General features: G+C 49.5%; 1 protein-coding gene across 1 annotated transcript; it reads right to left on the bottom strand.

Annotated features, from left to right (window-relative positions):
- Positions 1–4,494: 4,494 nt before the first annotated feature.
- LOC146890293 (NEDD4-binding protein 1-like) lies at positions 4,495–20,776 on the bottom strand. The gene is given in 10 exon segments (XM_087900637.1): positions 4,495–8,276; positions 8,279–8,580; positions 10,377–10,484; positions 12,074–12,181; positions 15,075–15,171; positions 16,662–16,792; positions 19,521–19,898; positions 20,248–20,395; positions 20,440–20,610; positions 20,653–20,776. Coding segments are annotated over 10 exon segments (1,617 nt in total). The 3' UTR covers positions 4,495–8,226.
- Between the last annotated feature and the right edge of the window lie 632 nt (positions 20,777–21,408).

The following is a 21,408-nucleotide window of genomic DNA, read 5'->3' as shown; positions in this document are numbered from 1 at the left end:
TCTGACTTCCTGTCTTCCCCCTCTCCGTTGGCAAACAGGAATGGTGACATATGCTTGGAATCCACCACTGGCAAGGCAACCATATGCTGATTACTGGGTCTCACTGTCAATGCCACCAGCCTAGAAGTATCACTGAGATCTGATATGGATGAGCGACCTGTGTCAAAAAAAAAAAAAGGTGAATATAACCAGTCTAGCAGAAACCATGAGATCTGATGTAAATGAGTGGCCTGTTTCAAATAAACAAGGTGAATGTGTCTTAGGAACAAACACTGAGGTTTTCCTGTGGCTTCCACATGCATATATACTAAAGGAATGTATGTGTACACACAGACACAAGTGCATCCGTATACATGTAAGAAGAATCACAGATACACACACACACAGGCACACATATGGGGTGGTGGTGGGAGGAGAGAGGAAGGAGAGAGAATGGAAAAAGAATCATAAAGAATAAACTGAACTTTTGTGGACTGGTGTGTCTCCAAGTATTTGGATTTATGATTCTTTGAGACAGGGCTAGTGACCCATTCTGAAGCTCAATGAAGGCCCTACGTGTCCTCAAACATCTGCTCGTTCTGTTCTACTGCCAAGTGCTGACATTACAGGCATTGGCCTCCCTCTTCATCTGTCCAGTGCTACAAATCTGTATCAGACACTGAAGCATGCTGGGGCAACACTTCCTGACTAAGGTGATCCCGCAACCATTTTACAGATTTCATGGAGGGGTTGGAAACAGAGGTTTCTCTGGACTGCACCATCCAGTAGCAGCTTTGAATTAATCCCTAGGCTGAGAGGTGGTGGTGCAAACCTTTAATCCCAGCACTCAGGAGGCAGAGGGAGGCGGGTCTCTGTGAGTTAGAGGCCAGCCTGATCTACAAGTTACTTCCAGGACAGTTAGGACTGACTGTTACACAGAGAATCCCTGTCTCGAAATACAATCGATAATAGTAATAGTCACTCAGGTTATATTGATTACAAATTTTGGCCTATTGCTGAGGCTTATTACTAAATATCTCTTACAGTTAAATTAACCCATTTCGTTTAATCTATGTGTTGCCCTGTGGCCGTGGCTTTCCCTGTCTGCTTGTGTCTTGTGTCTTGGGTTCTGACCCCGTCTCACATGATTCTGCCCTTCTTTCTCCCTGTTTGGCTTTCCCACCTAGATTTATTCTGCCTTGTTAAAGGCCAAATCAGCTTTTTCATCAGCCAGCAGCATACAGAAGGGTTATCCCACAGCAAGACCTGGTGTCAGGAAGTGAAAGAAGGATCTCCTCTGGACTTAAAATTACTGTGGACGCTCGCCACTTATGTTGTGTAGCTTGGGCCCCTCTTAGCAGATATTCACACCGAGGGGTGTCAGAAACTGGAGCAACGGTATCACAGGAGGAGAAGTGTCAATGCACACCATGGTCACCTTCAATTCCCAAAGCTCAGAGAGACTAGCGACAGAGGCCCTGAAGGCCTCAGAAGAGACGGTCTCTGGCAGAAACGAAAAGGCTAGGAGACAGGCTGACTCCATGCAGCCAAACCTCTAGCATTTTGGTTATAGTTCTGACCAACAGGCAGAAGACTACATTGTTCTTCATGTTGGGTCATCATTGTTTTCAGAGCACAGACCACAGTCACATCAACATGGATAGACAGACACCATGGGGAATGGGATATGGACTTCCACCTTCTGAGGAACATCCAGCTCGTGAGAGCCACAGAGAGTGACAATCATGGCGAACATAGGGACTAAGAAACCGGAACTAGGGATTGCGTTGGGGGGATTCCTCGGTTGGCAGAGTACTTGTCAGACAACAGTGGGGACCTACATTTGTGTCCCAGCACCCGCATATAAAGTCAGCAGCACCAGCACGCAGTGGTGATCCCCACTCTTGAGAGTCTTAGGACAGAGTCTAGGAGAAGCGATGAGCCCCAGAGCTGGTGGGAGACAGCTTCTCTAAATTCGCACTGGAAGGCCATCGAGAAGAGAATCATGAAGTTGAATTCTGGATCCAAGAAGTACACCCAGAAAGGAAGACACGGGCAACTAGGGAAAGGCATCCTGACTTGTTGGGAAGTCAGGCTCTACCTGAAGCTGGGCTATGGGGAGGGGTGGTCTCCCCGCCAGATGCACCAATCCTGGGGCTCTCAGCACTGGTACAGCTGAGCTCTGCTCCACCCTCCCAAGGGAGCCTCCCAGCAGAGGTACATAGCACAAATTCCAATTATTCTTAAAAAACACAAAAAACAACAAAAAAAAAACCCACCCAGAGTCAGATACTAGGGCGTGAAGGCTGAAGAATCAGAGCAGTGTGCCAGCCACTAAAGAGACCTTTTACCTCGACCAAAGTTCAAACTGAAGGGGCGATCCTGTCCTCAGACTGTCTCTTCCCATCTTATATTCCTCTCTCCTCCCAGCCATATCCCTCCTGTGCTGGGATTAAAGGAGTGGGCTCACAAGTACTAGGATCACATTTGTGTGAGCTGTTTCTCTTTTAGACAGATTCAATCTTCTGTAGCCCAGAGTAGCCTTGAACTAACAGAGATCCCTCTGCCTTTGTCTCTCCCAGTTCTGGGATTAAAGGTGTGTGCTATCACTGCCTGACCTCTAGTAGCTTAGATCTGCACTCTGATTTTCAGGCAAGCTTTATTGGTTCAAACACAAACTAAGTATCCCTACAGAGGTATCCATTTCTTCTCAGCTCTGTCCCAAGATGTGACTTCTTCTCTGCGAAAGGGGAAAGGCCTGCAGGAAGGCGGCAGTCTCCTCTCCTTGGACGCCAGTGAAAAGTTGTTACTCACCTGCCCTGACAAGTGTTTTTGCTCAGCTTCCTCTTCTGCTTACTGCAGAACAGGGTCATCACGAGATGGTAGATAGGCAGTGCTGGCTGAGCGAGGGGAGGGCACCGAGCCTTCCATACACAGCAGCATCACGCTATCCCTCTACAGACATCAGCATCAAGCCTTCCAGAGGCTGGGTTTCCATTCTCCAGGCCACACAGCACTGGGTGTGTCAGAGCAGGGCCCACACACTCACCTGAGGGACGTTCTGACAGTCTCCTTCCTTCCAGGACCACCCCAGTGTTTTCTTTGGGTAGAAGGGTCTCAGGGCACAGATAAAGCAAAGGTATCCGGGGGGGGGGAGTTGGTATTGGGGTTATTTTCTGTGGGTGCTTAACCCTTTTCAGAGGGTCCAAGTGACTTGCTGGTATAGCCCCTATAGATGGGGAAGCTGTGAACACAGAACCTTTTCAGCTCCTGTGGGCCACTCAGAAGGACCCTTCTTCCTGCCGCCTGTTTGGGGGATTGCAACTTGAGCCTGATCCAGGAGACAGACATGTGGCAGAGCTGTACAGCCCTGGTTCCTCTGCTGGGAGCAGTGACAGAGGAGGGGTCTGACCCAGGTCTGGGTTCCAGACTGCGCGGTTGAGCGCGGCTAGCTGGGAATCTGGAGAGAGATGGCAAGCAAAACCCTAGAAGCTACAGTGTGCAGCACAGAGCCCTGTGATTTGCAGCAAAAGCCACCAAACAGGAGGAGGCAGGAGGAGCAAGCCCAGCCCCTGGGATGCATCTCCGCACTGGCAGAAGGATTCTGGCTCAGCTGCTTCCCCAGAAGTACCATGAGTCTGAAAACTGGAAACCTGAGCTGCTTTTGGTTCTCAAAACCAGTGGAGCAAAGCATAGTGGGTCTCACCTGTAACTCCAACATTTGGAAGGCTGAGGCAGGAGGACTGCTGTGAATTCAAGGACAGCCTGGACTACAGGATAAAGAGTGTACAAAAGCAAACCACCAAATGTGCTTCCTCTCTCCTCTCACAGCAACAGTACTGGGTGCATCCCTCAGCACAGAACAGTGGAGGCAGCCTCCTTCTCTAGGGTGGAAGAGGGGTAGGGCAGCAGGAAACTCGGTGGGGGTGGGGCTCTCTCGAGCAGGACAGAGGGGCATGCTGACACCCAGACTAGGTGCTCATCCTGGCGGGCTCTTGGCACAAGTCTTTGGGACCTTCCTAAACATCAAGCTGGACGCCTGCTCTCCAAACTGCCAGGCTCTGCTAAGGACGGTGAGGTGCTTCACTCTGCATAGACACGTGATCTCACGGGACACATTAACATGAAACTGCTTCAGCATCAGGGCGCACTTCGAGAATACTGAGCCTCCTGACACCTGAGGAAGGTTTCCTTGACAATGTTTCTTCCCCATGGCAGAAAATGGTGCTAATTTTCTATGTGGGTGGATCCCACATAGCTCCCAGCACAACGGGCAACATCTCTGAGGAAGACTGGCGGGTGAGGTCTAAGCCAACTGTCTGCTTTGGACGGTTCCATCTGGTCAGGATTCCAGGTCTGGGCAAGTTGACCAGGATGGCATGTGCTGAAGGCCCTAGGGAAGGGGCGCAGAGTGAAGCAGGCAAGCTAAGCCTCCCCTACACCTGACAGAAGTGGGTCCCATCTCTGGAACACGGTCACCAAAGTTCCTCCAGTCAAGAAGGCACCGTCCTCCAGTTCACTTGAACAGACATTTATTGAGCACCTACCAAGTGCAAGGCACTGTTAGGTGCCACAAGAGATACAGAGTGACCATATGGTCCCTGCCCACGAGGAGCTCACAGTCTAGAGGGAGGCGACACAGTACACAGTTGGCTGCAGCTACACCTGCCAGAGTGGCAGGAGCCAGAAGTGAGACGCCAAGTGCTGTGGGGGTCACAGAATACCACTGAGCTGCTTCTGTTCAGGGCACAAAGACGATTCAGGACTGGGCCTTTGAGGAGGAAGGCTGTAGGGCAAAGGGCCATTTCTAGAAGAGAAATAAGCACGGACAGGGCCCCTGGGAACCCAGATCTGGGTGGCGGAGTGAGCATCGTGGCAGGGATAGACAGTGGATAGTCAAGTACGGCCATGGGGCAACAGCCATGGGCACTCGGCTCACAGGACGGGAACTCATGCTGTGGTGGCAGCTGTAGATCACTGAAGAGAAGGAGGAGGGAGGACACAATGGTCTCTTAGATGAACCTGAATGAGCTCCTGGAGTCTGGGAGAGGGGAGTTGTAAAGTGGCCTAGTGTTGAGGGACCCATGAGAGAACAGTGTCACGGGGGACTGTGGGAAGTGGGGGGCAGGAGGAAGCCAAAGGCCAAGAAGGATACAGGGAGCTTTCCGGGAATAGGTGAGAAGATGACAGAACTGAGGCCGAGCTTCTGAGGTTCTGGGAGTCACGATCCCATAGGCTTAGTGACAGGATTAGTGCCACCACCATGGACGGTGACATTAGGAAAGAGTGGTGACCTCCTACAGTCAGTGCAGCTTCTCAAAGTGCAGTTCCAGGCCAACAACTGGGAGCTAGTCAGGGTGTGTGGCACGGTAAAGCTTTCAGGTTTTCCTCTACCACAGAGCCCACACCTCAGGGTGTGCGTGATAACCTGCATTTTAGCACGGGCTGCCCTTTTCACTGGTGTCCTAGGGTGGCCCAGTTTTAGAACCACCTGTGGAGAAACTGCATTAAGAATTGGCCTTCAAGGAGAAGAAAGGAATGCAGAGCATCTAGAAGGAAAATGGAAGAAATATATAAAGCCAATGGCCTCACTGTCTATAGCTATTACATTAACAATGAAATGGCAACCAGTGATTTCCCAGGCTACTCCCATGTGGAGGGCAGGAGCCAAGTTTGCAAACTGGGGAGTGAAAAGGTGGGAAGGTAGAGTAAAGCATCAGCAACAAAATGCAGGGCATTTTCACCCCAGGGATCAAGGGTAACAAAAAGGGGGTAATGCCAGTGAACAGTGCAACTAATGGACCCAGCTGAGATGGCTCAGAATGCTGAGGATGGGGCAGCGGGCACAGGGTCTGCAGCCATTGCCCCTACCAGGGGGAGGGACTTGGTACTTGGCAGTGGCAAACAGGGGTGGAGTCTTCTTTTTTGCTTTACACATTCACAAGCCTGCGTAAACACAACTCCATCCTGTCTCACAGCAAACCCCAGTAACACAGCTGATCCTGCCAACCATGGTGCCACCACATTGGACCAGGACAGCGACTGCAACACATGCACGCACACATGCACGCATGCGCACAGCAGCTGGAAGTCCATCAGCTACATTACTTATCCTTTCAACCTCTGTAAACATCAGATACCTTGACCAATGATCAAAATGACCACCTCACCCAAATGTCAGGATACGCAGGAGGCAGAGGCACTCCACATAGGGAGGAATGCCAAGACACTCCAAAGTTCACCGTGGAGGCACTGAGGGATGGAGGCTGAGCATCTACAAGCACCTAACAGCAACAGAGCTTGGGATGAGGCAGAGAAGCAGGTCGTGAGCTTCCTTCAGTGGCTGGATAACTGGGATTTAAATGCTACACCTAAAGGTGATGAATTTCACAGAGAGTTTAGAATTACAGTTCACATTATAATCTACACAGTCATTAATGCCTCTTGATTTCCTCCAACTTTTCTTCCCTCCTATATGGGGAAGGGGACACAGGCAGATATCTCAGAAACAATACTAAGAACAGAGAGGCCACACAACAAAGTCAATCTGCCTGTACAGTCCGGGAAAGCTCATGCTCCTTCCTCCCTGCAAGCATCAGGATGTGGCGACTGTGCTCCACAGAGCACCCTGACTCTCCTGGTTCCCGGGAATGCTGGACTGGGACTGAGCAGACCGGGAGGTCCTGGGGATGGCTCCACCTTGGCACCTTTACTGTGCTCAGAAGCTGGGGCACAAGGCTGTAGTGAGGCTACTCCTGGACCTTGCAAAGTCTGTTTTCTACTGTCACTGCCTGCAGGTCTCAAAAGCCCAAGTGACAGATGACAAATGATTCCCCAGCAGGTTACATCATCAATGAATTCAGGAGAATATGACTGAAGTACAACCGTGGCCACCTAGAAAGCTGTATCATCTCCTCAGGGATGCAAGGATCAAATGAAACCAAGATATATGCATGGTGACAGCATCCTGGGATCTACATAGTCCCTGCACCACAGAGAACCAACCAGCACCACATCCTCAGTTACTAACTGTGGGACCAGGAGAAAGACACAATCCACAGAGCAGTGGAATTGACCGTGAGGGCTGGGATACAGCACGGATGGAAAACACAGAGCCCTTAAAAGGTGTAGGTGAGAGTCAAGATGCTAAGAATGACCAGGAAATGTTTCACAGACACAGAATTCGAGCTACATTGAGAAGAGACAATACTGAGATAACTGGTTCTGAAAGACTCAGGAAGAGCGGCTAAGAGACCTCTAAAAGACAGAAGAGGCAAACAGCAGGGCTTTGAGACCCCTTCTGAAACTGCTAATGCTATTTATTGGCTTGGGTCATCCTTGAGAATAGAAAACTTTTTGGCAAAGCTGTACAAACTCCACATGGGGTTCTTCCCCATACTTGTGGGCTGTGGACTCATGCTGGCCACAGAAGGGAGTTCCTCAGCAGACTCTCCAACCCTACCTCACTCACCTTCTGAGGTGACAGCAGCTGTGGAATCAGATCAGGAACATGACAGCCTCAGCTGGGGAGGGCATTAGGGAGCTGCGCCAATCAGGGAGTACGCTGGGAATCAGTTCCCTTCTCTGTCCAGCGGAGAGGAAGAAGGATGGGGCTGAATGAACTGAGACTTGTCACCCTGCTCTTCTGAGTCTGACTTTGTCTTGTCACTGACTACAGCCAGGCACCAAGTGCCATCTAGTGGCTCCACTTCTCCACTCTCACGGGTGGCCTGCTGAGAAGACCCAGAAGAGTGGAGCAGGCCAGCTGCAAGGAGGAAGGCAGGGGAGCACACACCACGTGAGTGGACAGAAGAGATCACCTCAAGAAAATATACTTTAAGAGGGCTTGCCTTCCTTAAGGAAGCAATTCCTTTTTTTTTTATTTTTTAATTTTATTTAGAAAGGCTAACCATATTCATTTGTCAATTTTTCTTCAGCTTTAAGGAAAATAGTTTAAAAAACATAAAGTTGTAAATACACTCAAGAGTAACTGCTATTAAACAGTTCTGAACAGGCAGAAAATGTACTTTCCTTTTACAGAAAATGTTCAATCTGTGATAGCAGCATAATTTATATATAGAAAAAAGCTGGCTTTGAAAATCCAGATTTTTGTATACATAAAACACATCCCTTCCTTTTCCTACTGAGAGCAGCACTGTGCACTCTGGAAAGCTTCTCCCCACTACGGAACTCCACAGTTGGCAGCTCCCTCTGGTCCCCATCAGCAGTGGGCTCTCAGCCCAGCCTTCAGTCCAATACCAGGGCAGAAAGGGCATTCAGGTCTTTCATGTATGATCTACCAGGATCTGGTCGATCTTCAGTTTTTGCTCAGAGTCAGGGAAGATCTTCAGCAGGGCCGCCCTCAGCTCGCTGGTCTCTGCGGAAGATCTCTGTGCTGGTACGAGAAGGTTCTGCTGTATACTGGGAACGGTGGCCAGGGGTGTGAAGTGGGGCTGCTGAGGAAGCCAAGGGCCTGAAGAGACCCCCTGGTTCCGGGATGGAGGCTGGTGGCTGGTGTTGGCTACTTGGGTGTTGGGGCTCCGGAAGCCAGGATCAAACGTGCCCACATTTGGCAGGGCATTGAGTAGCGGCTGCATGTCTCTGCGGATGAAGTGACCATGGTGAGAGCGGCAGTGAGAAACCCGGGAAAGCGCGTACGTAACACAGAGGATCTAGATGCTAGCTAGTTCCATGTTTTCTGAAGGCCAGAGAGCCAAGGGGATGTGAAATCAGCCCCACAGAGTGGCTCACAGGGCACCCGGCACCATTTCCAGACCAATGAGGGAACAAACACCTCTGGGATGGACAGCCCCTCCCAGCCTGCTGTCTAAGAGCAGGCCATGGTTGTTGTTTCTGCAAGGTCCCTGCTCATCTGGAGGGTTTTATTCTAGGCAGTGTAGGCAGACTGGGGAGAGGAAACCCTCTGGGCAGGGGCAACTCCAAGAGGCTCCTGGAATCCCTGTCTCCAGTGAGGTCTGGGTGGGGCAAGTGTGCTCTGAATGCGTGTGCACATGGTGTTGTCTAAAAACTCCCACCAATTTCAGCTGTAGCTGAGAACTGGGGCTAACCATGCCATCAACGTCAGAAGCTTGACAGCCTGCAAAAGCTCCATTAACATTAGCGGCATCCCCTCATGAAGGAGTGACAGCTGGTGGCCACCAGGCACTTTGAAGATGACACTAGGTGAGAGGGAAAAGGACCAGCAGGGCTGACCCTGTCACCAGGCTACTGAAGGAGTGGAACAGGTAGCAAAGAAGTCACCTCTAGTTTGACCTGGGCCTCAGCTCAGCATGGGGCCCACACAACACACAGCCTCAAACATAGGCCTTGAGGCCTAAAACACCATGAGGATTTCCCATAGAAGAGGTGGGGTTGAGGGGTTGGACTGGGAAAGCATACAGCAGGCTGCCATGTCCTTGGACCGAGTCAAGGCCTTAACAGTGTGATAAAACCCAAAGGCTCCCAGAGAAATGATAACAAGGCCAGGACTCTCCAAGTGTGTCGGTCTCCACTGAAGAAGATCCCCGGGTGAAAATCAACCCACTGCAGTGCACCACCAAGTTCAAACTGATGATCTCAAAGGCTCAGGCTACAAATGACCAACTAGCAGCCTTGAAAGACGAGACAGAGTCTAAGTTCTCTGTTTATTGACCTAGACCAACCCCATGCAAAAACCTGACAGGAGATCCATAAAAACATAGCTCACTTTCGTTTTAAAACAAAGAAGGTCTGCCACTAGGTTAGCATGAAGGAGGCTGTGGTTAACAAGGTCACCTGGGAATTCTTAGCATAGAAATAACCTCTACTTCCCAGTGGCAGACAATAAAGCGAGCAGGTTTTCCCGTGCAGAGATGGTAAACAGTAGCTGTGGGCCCTCACCCTACTCCCCACAGCGGTTCCGAGCAGGACACAAGTTCACGGCAGCACCGGACACTCAAAAGAAACGACTGCAGAAAGTGCATGGGAAAGCATCCCACACAGAGATCCCGGGGAGCAGTGACCTGCAAGTTAGCACCACCTTGAAAACCTGCTTCTGCTGAGCACCTCATGAATGTCTCTGTGCTCTTAGACTAAAATGAAAAGGAACCCCACACAGGGCAGGCCTAGACCCTGGCACATGAGGCAGCGGCAGAGGATCAGAGTTTGAGCTTAGCCTGCTGACTCAGAGGAAACAGTTCTAAGGCTGCCAGGCAGGCAGGCAAAACAACACTGAAAAAGACCACACAGAAGATCAGCCTTGGGCTGCTTCCTTGACTGGCTTCTATACCGGTCACACATCGCTAACCCTAGAAGACATTCAAGTGCCATTCTAGTTTTCAAGGACAGCATTTGTTGCAAAGCACAACATTTGGTTAAAATATAAAAGCTTTCACATACAAGGAAATACACAGACATACCTAAGAAAGCCCTCCTTGCGAAGAAATTCTTCTAGCCGAGGTCCGTTTCTTCCCAGGGGGTCATCGGGAACCATGAATATGTCCCCCACGAACGTGTACTGAAGCAGCCTACAACACAGAAAGTCACAGTGCTGACCATCAGTCCCCTTCACTGCTGAGGAAATGGAACATTCCTCAAAGGAGACACCCCACCTGGGGACATCAGTGAACATTCCCAGTGCTATCTGCCTGGAGGGGAAGAAGCCCCACATGCAAGTGAAAGCGTCCTAACTTCTGTTGTGGACACAGTCATGCGAGAAGCTCCTCTCAGCTGCCCAAAAGTCTCATCCAGATGCCAGCCAGGTATTCTATTTTCTACCAGACGAAAAAACACAATTAAAGACCTTTTGCTTGGAACTCAGCAGGTGTGCCACAAAGTAAAACCAGAAAAAAAAAAAAAGGTTCAAACGCAAACCTCTGATTTAAAAGAGAAAACATCATACTTGGCAGAAAAAGCCAGGGTAGATCCGGCATTACTCATCCAGGACAGGGACCTGAGCCTGCTCAGCAGGAAAGTCTTGTCAGGAACACGGAACACCGTGGGGTTTAGAAATAAAGAACTAACTGGACAAGGTGATACATGCTTTTAATCCCCGCACTCGAGAGGCAGGAGACATGGAGCCTGTGACAGCTATATAGTAAGATACTCTCTCGAATAAATGAATAAATAAAATTAAATTAAACTTACAAAATCCTAGCATTTATGTCTGTGATGTACATTTTGGTATCCAAGTTGCTTCTGTGAGGTCTAAAAGCAGTGGGTTGGTTGAGCCTCCTTGTGTGCAGACTTGTGTCTAGCGCACACCAGTGTCTGAGAAGTTCAGCAACTCATCAACTGTGCCCACCAGGTCACACTTTCCTCCACCCATTACCAAGACCTTCTGAGCAACACAGAGCTCAAAATGTCTCAAGTAACTGACTTTCATCCAAGAGTCTGCAGCCAAAGTTTCTCTTTCTTCTAAAAATTTAAAGTTACATTGTTTCCTTATTTGTGTGCCCACAACTTTGATTCTCTCTTTTCTGTGTGGTTCTGGAGACTTCCAAGTCCTCAGGCTTGGCACATCTCACCAGCCCAAGCTTTCAGAAACCCTGTTAGGATGTAGCAAGCTGTAAGTCTGAGACAAAGGTCGAATGAAATCTGAGAGACACGTGTGTCTAAATGTGTTGCTTACCCGCACTGCCCTGAACATTCCCTATATGCTTCAGATCTACAGCAGATCTGCCTTATCCCTGAGCCACAGTACAGCAATCTCCCTTCTTGTGGGAAGCAGCTGCTCGAGTGTCAGGTCTTCTGTGGGCTCATGGAAGCCAGCATTCACCGCTGGTCAGCAGTTCACGACTGAACACGTTCACAGTGGCAGCAACAAGAAAAGCTGCACGCTAAACTCATGGAAAACACCAGCCATCAAAACTAGACTTGCCCGTGCCCGCAGTTAGGTGCCCCCTCCCTCGGCATATTGCTTTTGGGCTACGTTCCTGCTGGAGTCACAGTACCCAGAGCTGACACTTCAGACGGCATGAGGTCCCGACTTACAGGTGCTCCGAGGAGGCCCCCCTTCACCCTCTCCTGGGTCTACCATCTGGCAAGCAGCACAGACAAAATGCAAACAAGAAGCAAACACCAAACTCCTGATCAAAGCAAAGTAAGAAAAGGTTACCTTTTTGTAATAATTTCTCTCTAGGACACCAACTCAGTCACGAACTCTCTGAAGTTATCATTTGTTACAATTATACCCCCAGTTTTGTCCGCTAAGTGTAGCAGGAACCTATGGGTACAAGAGAGTTCAACATGAGCAGACAGCATGCCTCGCTGAGAGAAGCTGGGCTATAGTGAAAGAAGAAAACAGCCGCTTTAAACAAGGTCGGATACAGAGATGTTAGGTCCCGTCCACTGAAGACGGATAAAACGATAAGCATCTCTGGAATGATCAGTGGGATTATAAAGCACCTTTTTTTCATGCAGTCCAGTTCTACAAAAAAATGATTTCAACTGATTCCTACATTTTCTAGAACAGACCCACCAATAAACCGTGGTGACAATGCATGAAGACGTGAGCCGAGGACAAGCTAAAGGTAAGAGGCCTATGAGATACTTCAGCTGAGTTTACTTCAGTGTTAGCTGACAGTCAGCTCTGCAATTTTCTAAAGAACAATCACAAATTTCTGCTTTGCTTTAAGAAGACAACATCATTTTGGCCTAAATATAGATAGATTCCCTCGATTACAAAAGAATACGTGGTGACAAAGTGCCTTTTGTGATCTTAAAAAAGTTGTGGTGCTGGGATCAAACTAAGGGCCTGACAGGCGAGGCAAGCATAAGTGAGGGCACAGTAAAGAAACCAAGATGGCTGCTCCGTGGCTGGATGGCTGGGGGAAGTTTTTACAGTGTGGATAGGAGAGAGAGAACAGCCAGATGCATCTGGAAGAGTCCAGAGCAGAGAGGGAAAGCAGACTGGCTGTGGATCCTTCTCAAATATGTTTGGGGGGCAGGGGTCAGTGGAGACATGACAATAAAGAGAAGTTGGAAAGAATGAATATCGAGAGGGGCTTCGTTTGCCATTCCAAAGAGCGTGTTCTCCAGTTTGGAAGCATAGTGCAGGGGAGGGGGAATAGTGAGATTAGCAGGGGCTTGGATAGTCATAACACATACAAGTTACTAGGGATGGAGGAGCCTGGAGGTTAGTTTGGGGCTTGCTATGTAACCACAGGCACAGCCAAAGGAAGCGGCCCTTTCTGCTAGGCAGGAATGCTGCACGCGGGAGCCTTCATCTCTGACGGCACTCCTTCTACAGTCCAGCTTAAGCAGACTATATGACCATGACTGCCATTTTGGGGTCACCCTTGGGAGAACTGGGAATCCCTTTGGATTCTTAAAACTAAACTCGTAGCCCTATATGTGAGAGGGTCTTAACTCTCCTAGGTTGGCCTTGAACTAAAGATGACCCTGACCTTTTGGTGCTGGGACTCCGGGTAAGTTCCAGCACACAGGGTCTCATATACACACAGTGATGAAAAAGATTAAGAATAAGGAATAAAGAATTTTTTCGTTGCTGAAGATAACCCCTGTCTAAACCCTCTTAAAACATCGTGAGTAGCCAGGCACAGCAGTGCACATCTTTAATCCCAGCACTCGGGAGGCAGAGGCTGGCAGCTATCTGTGAGCTTGAGCACAGCCTGGTCTACATAGTGAGTTCCAAGACCAGTCAGGGCCACTGGTGAAAACTATCTAAACTACAAACAAAACAGAACAAAAGCTGTGAAAGGAATTGACGTGTTATTTCTTGAGCACGAACAAAGACAGTGAAACAAAAGCCCAGTCACTGGACTCTGAGGTGCAGAGGCCGCTCTTCTTCACGGTGGCAGTGACTCCTAGGCGGGACTAAAAACAACTTAACAGTTTCCTAACTCTTAGGGACTTGGGGAAGATGGATTTGTTTTTATTTTCACCACCACCCTCACTCCCCAACAGGAACTTACAAATTCCGGGCCAGCCTAGAATTCACTATGTAACTGAGCATGACTTCAAATCCCTGATCCTCCTGCTTCGACCTCTAAAATTCTGGGATTACAGGTTGGAGTCACCACACTTGGCTAAGGTCTTTGCTAATAAACATTTCAGTTCACTTCTAAAGGGCACGACGGCCAACGGTGCTCTGTGCTGTCAATAAAAGCAGATAGTGAGGCTTCCCACCAGGACACACAACTATGCTCTCTGAAACCCAGAGCAACAAAAACCCAGAGGAAGCTTCATCTGCATGCCTGTTCCTGGGTTCGAATCCCTTGGCTGTGAGAAAAAGCGGTGGATGTAGAGGCCTGAAGGCTTTTCCTGTGCCTACTGGCCGACTTGCTTTTCCACCCGAGCACTTCGGGGTTCCTGAGCCTGTGACCATGCGGACAAGAACTGCCCTTCCAGGACAGATTCCCAGGAAAGCTCCCAACCCGTGTGCTGCCCTCCCTCAGCTCTTCTCACACCGCTCTTTGACAGCACCTTGAATGCACCCCATCTAAGCCCATCTCTTTCCTATCGGTGAGGGAATGTCTGTAGAGCTCCTACATCACCTCTTTCCCATCCCACCACACAGCAGTGTGGGTAACACGTGAAGCACCGCCTTCAGTGGAAGGGGTGGGAATGCACAGAACAAAGCAGAGAAGGGGCAGACAGCCCAAGGGCAACAGACACCACGCTTGTCACTACCACGACAACACCAGAATAGAGTTGCGAAAACTACATATCACCGGGGAAGCTGGGAATCCAAAATCCTCCTTTTGGGAGGTGGGGATCTCACCAGGTGACCCTGGCTGGCCTGAAATGCAGAGATTCACTCAGATCTGTGATTTACATAGTGAGTTCTAGGGCAGGGCGGCATGGTGAAACTGTCTCAGGGAGGAAATAAAAGGAATAAAAAGGAAAACCAACTACATATATCTGCCTTTTCTCACTTCAGACATACTTTACTAAATTAAACAAAATCAAACTTAAAACAATGGTGTCTTCTGTGTCATTCCTAACCTCATAGAGTGTATAAGCTTAGCAGTGACTTTGATCACGGGTTTTAAAACTGAGCAAGCAGGTCCCTTCAGAGCGCACACCAGCCTGGTGGCAGGCAGCTGGCTCCTCACCACCCCACTCCCACCAGGGAAGGAAACAGCCCTTCATACCTGTCATCATGAGAAGCGATTCGTTCTCCAAAGACCATCCGGGCAGGAGTTAAAGATAATATTCCAAGCTCCTGGAGCTGGGTTAAGAAGTGCTGTTCTGTTTGTGGAAGAAGTTGATGTGTTCAGTAAAGGCCATCTTTCCCAGAAGTGTAAACAAATGGACGCAAACCCAAATACTTCACTTGGGGACTTGCAGAAAACCTCCTTTTCCTATTGACTCAATTTTACTAACTACCAGATCAAGTAGAAAAACAAAATAAATCAAGTAAGACTCATACTCAGACAAACCCTGCATAGGAACTGACTGGGTAGTTTTTAAACAAACAAACAATATTAATTTCCTCTTGAGACTAAACCATAAGCCTGTAATTAATTCACGCTGTCCTCAAGAACTCTTCCAAAGGTATACATGACAAGTAGAATACAGAAAGAGTCCCCTAAAGGTGGAAATGGGGAGGGGAAGAGCCCTCTGGAGGCAGAGGCAGCAGCAGGGATAAACCGCTTTGCTCTAGTCAGGAAAGGCTGGCACTCCAGTCTGAATGTAGCCTCCTCTCCCAATTAGTCTCAGTTGTCTGCACAAGCCTGACTGTCCCAGGTACACTAGTGACAAGATGGAGGGCTGATGCTCTTCTGTGGGAAAGAAAGCAGTCACAGGCAAGAGAAGCTGAGACCTAAGATTCCTGGGTTTGCATTTCCTACCAAAGTAGCTGCCAGTGACCTGAGCTGACCTGCCCACACGGGGGTTCCCTAGCTCGCAGCTGCCCAGTGGGCATGCACTAAGACTCTGCTAGGCAATGAGTGAATCTGCTCGCTCCTCCAGGACCTTCTGTTCTGACATCTCCCAGATAAAGGAAGCTGGGAACACTCCGGAGTGGAGTGGACTGGCTTCAGTACTTCACTTCCTGTTTCTGAACTGGACAAATGTCCCCCTCCCCCGTGTGCTATCTCTCCTTTCTAGGAGCCCTCGTGTGCTCTGCCTGCCACAGCCTTTCCCCCTGTTTGTCTATGATGACCCAGGACAGAAACAACCTTACGTTTCTCTGGAGTATTTTACAACATAGTAAGTCCAAACTTCCTATGTGGAGCCTGTAGGTTATGCACAAAGTACTACATGGCAAACAGAAGTGATTCCTAAGAAGCCATCAGACTATTGGAAAGACGTTATCTGAGGACAGAAAACTGGCTAAGTAACTATTTTAAAGAAAAATTACTTAAATATTCCGAATCGCAACCTAGTAGGGACACTTAACTTCTAACAGCAATGCTAGCCTTCCACCCTTCCTAACCACTCCCTTTTATACTACAACACTCCTCAATTGAGAGGCATGTCTATCCCAGGTCAGCCACAAAAATTCTACCGTGTAGCCAAGGGCGGCTCTGGTCCTCTACTCCTTCCTGAGTGCATTACAGGTGTGTACCATCAAACCGAGTTTTCAACTGATATTTTACCAGACAGAACCAATTTAGAATTTCGTCATTCAATCTGCTGCCCACGTGTGTGATTCTATTCTAAGTAACCTGTGCTGCAGTTTGAAGCCAGTTCATTGAATACCTAACCAGAAATATGGAAAAGTCACTGGGCCTCACCTGTGACATTAGGATCGCGCCTTGTTCTCCACTGTGGGACAAACACAGTGATGTTTCTGTTGCCAAGCTTCCAAAAATATTCAACTGCAATTGCTATCCCACGGCAACTGAAGAACTTTTTCAGACCATGGCTGGAAGAAAGCAAGAACGATTTCATTAGGTTAAGGCATATGGAAAGCCCACGTTTAGCACAGAGAACAATCATACAACAGAAACAGTCAGACACGCTTTTACTTTTCCAATGTGCTGTGCTGCAGAGCCAAGTCAGACCTGCTGACTGAGTCCTTCCTGCATCTCAGAGTCTTGGGTCTTTTCCTTGTACTTGACGAACTGGGTACGCTGTTTTGCTGGAGGGCGGCAGGCTTGCTGTAATGTCTGTTTATTATCACAGGGGTTTCCAGTATAGTCTACTTGGAAAACCACTACTGTTTCTAACGTCTGTCTAACCAATGGACTCTAAAAACCTTATCTTCTTTTTGTGAGATGTGGTCTCTGTAAGTCAATGAACTGACTTAAAGCATGTGATCCTCCTGCCTCAGCCTCCTGAAGTCTGACACACTGGGGTACACTGCACATCTAGCCTACTGTGACTCTGGAGTCAAGTCCTGGTGGGGCTGTGCTGCTGTGTGGGGTGCTGCCTGTTTCCTGTGTTAGGGATGAGACCCAGGTCCTCGCATGAGCTAGGCTAGCACTCTACCGCTGTGCTTCACTGCCAGTGTACGTCTAAGAACTTGTGAATTTTACAACAGAATTTGTGGCTCAGTAGCTGTGACAGCGCCTGTGCTATGTGCCTGCCTATGGCTGAGGACAGGGATTAAAGATGTGACCCTGCTGTACTACCACAGCGCCCAATGTCACCGCTACCTCGGGAGGGTGGGTGGGTGCACCACACACTTACCAGGGAACTGAAAACCCCCGAGTTTATAATTAAAAACAACAATTTGAAAACAAGAATCAAAGGAAACTAATTAGAACCATGGGGACCATACTGAATGGATCAAAAAGCAGGAATAAGGAAAACATGTAAGAAACGGGCCAGAACCTCAATCTGCAAAGGTCACCATGGTCACTGTCTCACCACTCGATTCCGCCACAGCAATGTGACAACAGCCACACACAGCTGTAGATGGCAAATATGGCTGAGTTCCTACTCACATGAGACAGAAATGGGGCTGTACTTAGCCCAGAGTGTGACTTCTTGCTCAGAAGGCACACAAAAAATGTAGCTCCTAAGTCTGGCAGTACATTTCAAAGTACAAAACCAGAACTGGATGGAGAGACGGCTCATACTTAAGAGCACTTGCTGCTCTTGCAAACGGGCATGGGTTTGATTCTTAGCACCCATGTGGCAGCTCAAACCATCCATAATTCTAGGGGATCAGAAGTCCTTTTCTGACCAGGCATGTATATGGCACACAACACACACACACACACACACACACACACACACACACACACACACACATTTAAAAAAAAATCAGATGGCTATATGGCTCCACAGGCAAAAGTGCCACACGTGGACCATGGTGTGTGTACTCCCCCAACATAAGTAAGCAAACATGATTTAAAAAAAAAACAAATACATATTTTTGTCTCAGGCAGTTAAATAGAGGTGGGGGAGAGATGTCCTTCCCACACACATCCTCTGCCAAGACTGATGAGACACCTACAGGGAGACAGCACAGGGCTGGAGCATGCGCCCTCCTCACATAAGGACCCTGTCCAAATGTGAGGACCAGAAAGAAAAAGCCAAAGACATTCCTAAACCTTCAGGACATGAGCTGACCTTTTCAAATTCCAAGAAGGTGGTCATCCAGGCACTCAACAGAGAATATCATTCTCAGATTTTAGCATCCGTAGGAGCTGGGAGTGATGGCTCAGCAGTTAAGAAAGGCTTGAATTCAGTTTCTAGCACCCATGTAGGGGGCTCAAATTCATCTACTCCAACTCCAGAGGATCTGACATGTTTTTCTGGCCCCCTTGGGTACTGTTTCCATGTTTACAAATTGACTTTCAGACTTACACATACACTTAATAAAAAATAAAAATAAGCCACGTGGTCAAGAGGCAGAGACAGGCGGATCTCTGAGTTCAAGGCCAGCCTGGTCTACACAGCTAGTTCTAGAACACCGAAGGATACACAGAGAAATCCTGCCTTTGAAAATCCAACACACACACACACACACACACACACACACACACTTTAAATTAATTTTTAAAAAAGATTTTCTCGGGGAAGCTGAGGCAAGAAGTACTACAAATTAGTAGCTAGCCTGGGCTGTAAGAGAATGTCTCACAAACAAAAGACAGCAGCAGGCAGCAGCTCCACTCTTGTACTGGGAATCTAACACAGATTTCAAAGTCTAGTTCATATACAGTTGCACAAGATGTGCCAGAGTGATATGTAACGTGAAAATATAGTCTTTAGCTTCCCCTACCCACAGCAACAGGGTCAAGCAAAATCTTAGAACTCCAGAAAACCAAATGTAAAACCCTTCCAACCAGCCAGGCGGTGATGACACACCTTTAACCGCAGCAGTCAGGAGGCAGAGGCAGGCAGAGCTCTGTGCATTCGAGAACAGCCTGGTCTACAGAGTAAGTTCACAGAGAAACACTGTCTTGAAAAACAAAAAGAAAAAAAAATCCAAAAACGACACAACAACAACAACAAAAACTCTTCCCAAGCAGCTGGTCCTTCCCTGGCTCCCGAAGGCTCCAGATCCACTAGAACAGAATGCAGTCCTGAACGCGCACGTGCGCGCACACACACACACACACACACACACACACACACACACACACTCGCACACAGCTCTCAGATGCTGCTGAGAGAACTAGGTAAGAACAGAGTAGACTTACGTAATTGCAACATTACTCCCATCTATAACAATATGCTTCAAACCCGCTTTCCCTGGTTCATTTTTTAATTCCAGCTTGTACGGAGTTTTCAGGTTATCTTGAAATTTCTGAACCCCAGTGACTGAGGAATCCATAAGCTCAAAGGTTCCAGCCAATCGTGCATCGGTAGCTGAAGGTGACAGCTGGGGCAGCGGTGGAGGGGAATAGTGTGGCTTAGGCTGAGGAGAGCTACAGCAGCCAGAACGTTTCTCACAGGCAGCCTTCGCGTTTTTGAGAGCCAAGGATTCCGCATGCTGTTGAAAGCCATTTTCAGGGACAGCTGGGCTTCTCTGGTGGTGACCTGTATCTCCCCTTGAAATGAAGCTGACTTCTTTAGGACTGGAAGAGGCAACAGAGAGAGAGAGGCCATGGGTCTCAAGGTCTATATTACAACTGTAGTTCAGGTTAGAGTCCCACATTTTTTTTCTGTCCTGCTGGCCCCACCTACCTGCACTGCTATTCTGAGCAGCATCTGGACACACAGTGCAAGGTGCAAACGCTCTGTCTCCTTGGAGTCTCCTTTTCACTAAGTTGCATCTGGGAGCTTGGAGCAAGGACCCCAACTATCCCGCAAAGAAAGCTGGGGGAGCAAGGCTTAGGCTTAAAAGCTGGAGCGGCCCGGGCGGGTGTCCACGTGCTGGCTCCTGGCGAGGTAAACAAGGGAGGAGGCTGCCTCCTTCCCCCGCACGGGTGTCCACGTGCTGGCTCCTGGCGAGGTAAACAAGGGAGGAGGCTGCCTCCTTCCCCCGCACGGGTGTCCGCGTGCTGGCTCCTGGCGAGGTAAACAAGGAAGGAGGCTGCCTCCTTCCCCCGCACGGGTGTCCGCGTGCTGGCTCCTGGCGAGGTAAACAAGGAAGGAGGCTGCCTTCTTTCCCCTCACGATGAAGGCGCAGGTCAGCGGAAAGCCGCCCGCCCGTCCGCCGCTGGCCCACTTGGCCGTTCACGCCTGGGCCCGCCCGGGCGGCCGAGACAAAAGCCCTGCCGCGCGGCAAGGGCTCACCCGGTCCACCCCGGGCCGCGACCGGCTCCTCCCTCCAGGCCGCCCGCTTACCTGTGGGCGGAGAGCGCGGCGCGGACTCAGGCCCCGTCTAACGCGCCCGGTCGCCAGCTGCGTCCGCCGCCACCGTGGCAACCGCGGGCCGCGCCTCCACTTCTTGAAGGGCCCACACCGACGGGACACCGGGGGCCGCCGACCACGAGAGCGCGCCCAACCGCATGGGCCGTGCCGAGCGGGAGCAGGCGCGAGCGGAGAAGCCCTGGGCGGAGTGTTCCACGGCCGCGCATGCGCACTGGCTGCTGCGGCTGTGGCGGGCGCACCTACCTGTTTTTCGGAGTCGAAACGTTTCCGTTACCGGAGCTGCGCCTCCTGTGTCCTTGCGAGGCGACTGTGCGGTTTCCCGACTTTCTGTGGGGCCGCCTAGGTTTCGGCCTCGACACTCCGCGGGCCCGTGGCCTGTAGTGGCCTCCAGGACCCCACTCCTGGAGGAGGAGGGCCGCGCCCCCGGAGGCTAGTTGAAAGCTGGCTAGTTAGAAGCAAGCATGCCTTTTCCTCTATGTCCCCACTCTTCTAGGAAGCTCCTCGTTGGGGGCTGTCCATGTGCTGCTTTCAATTTAAAACAGAAAAAGGAGCCAGGCACTCGGGAAGCAGAAACAGGATCTTCACAAGTTTTGAGCCAGGTTGGTCTGTGTAGGGATTTGAAGGGTTTCACGGTGGACCCTGAATCTAAAATTATTAAAAGAAAACCTCTTTTTCAGGGCTAGAGATGTATTCATGAGGAATGCTAGCCTAGGATGACATTCTCCACTTGCAGGTGAAGGGGCGGCAGCCTTTCCATTTGATTCTGGTGTG

This window comes from Myodes glareolus, chromosome 22 (genome assembly GCF_982192425.1).
Source record: "Myodes glareolus chromosome 22, mMyoGla1.1, whole genome shotgun sequence".
In the NCBI taxonomy this organism is placed as follows: Eukaryota; Metazoa; Chordata; class Mammalia; order Rodentia; family Cricetidae; genus Myodes; species Myodes glareolus.
The sequence above is the reverse complement of the archived record's forward strand: the minus strand, read 5'-3'. Positions and strand labels throughout refer to the sequence as shown.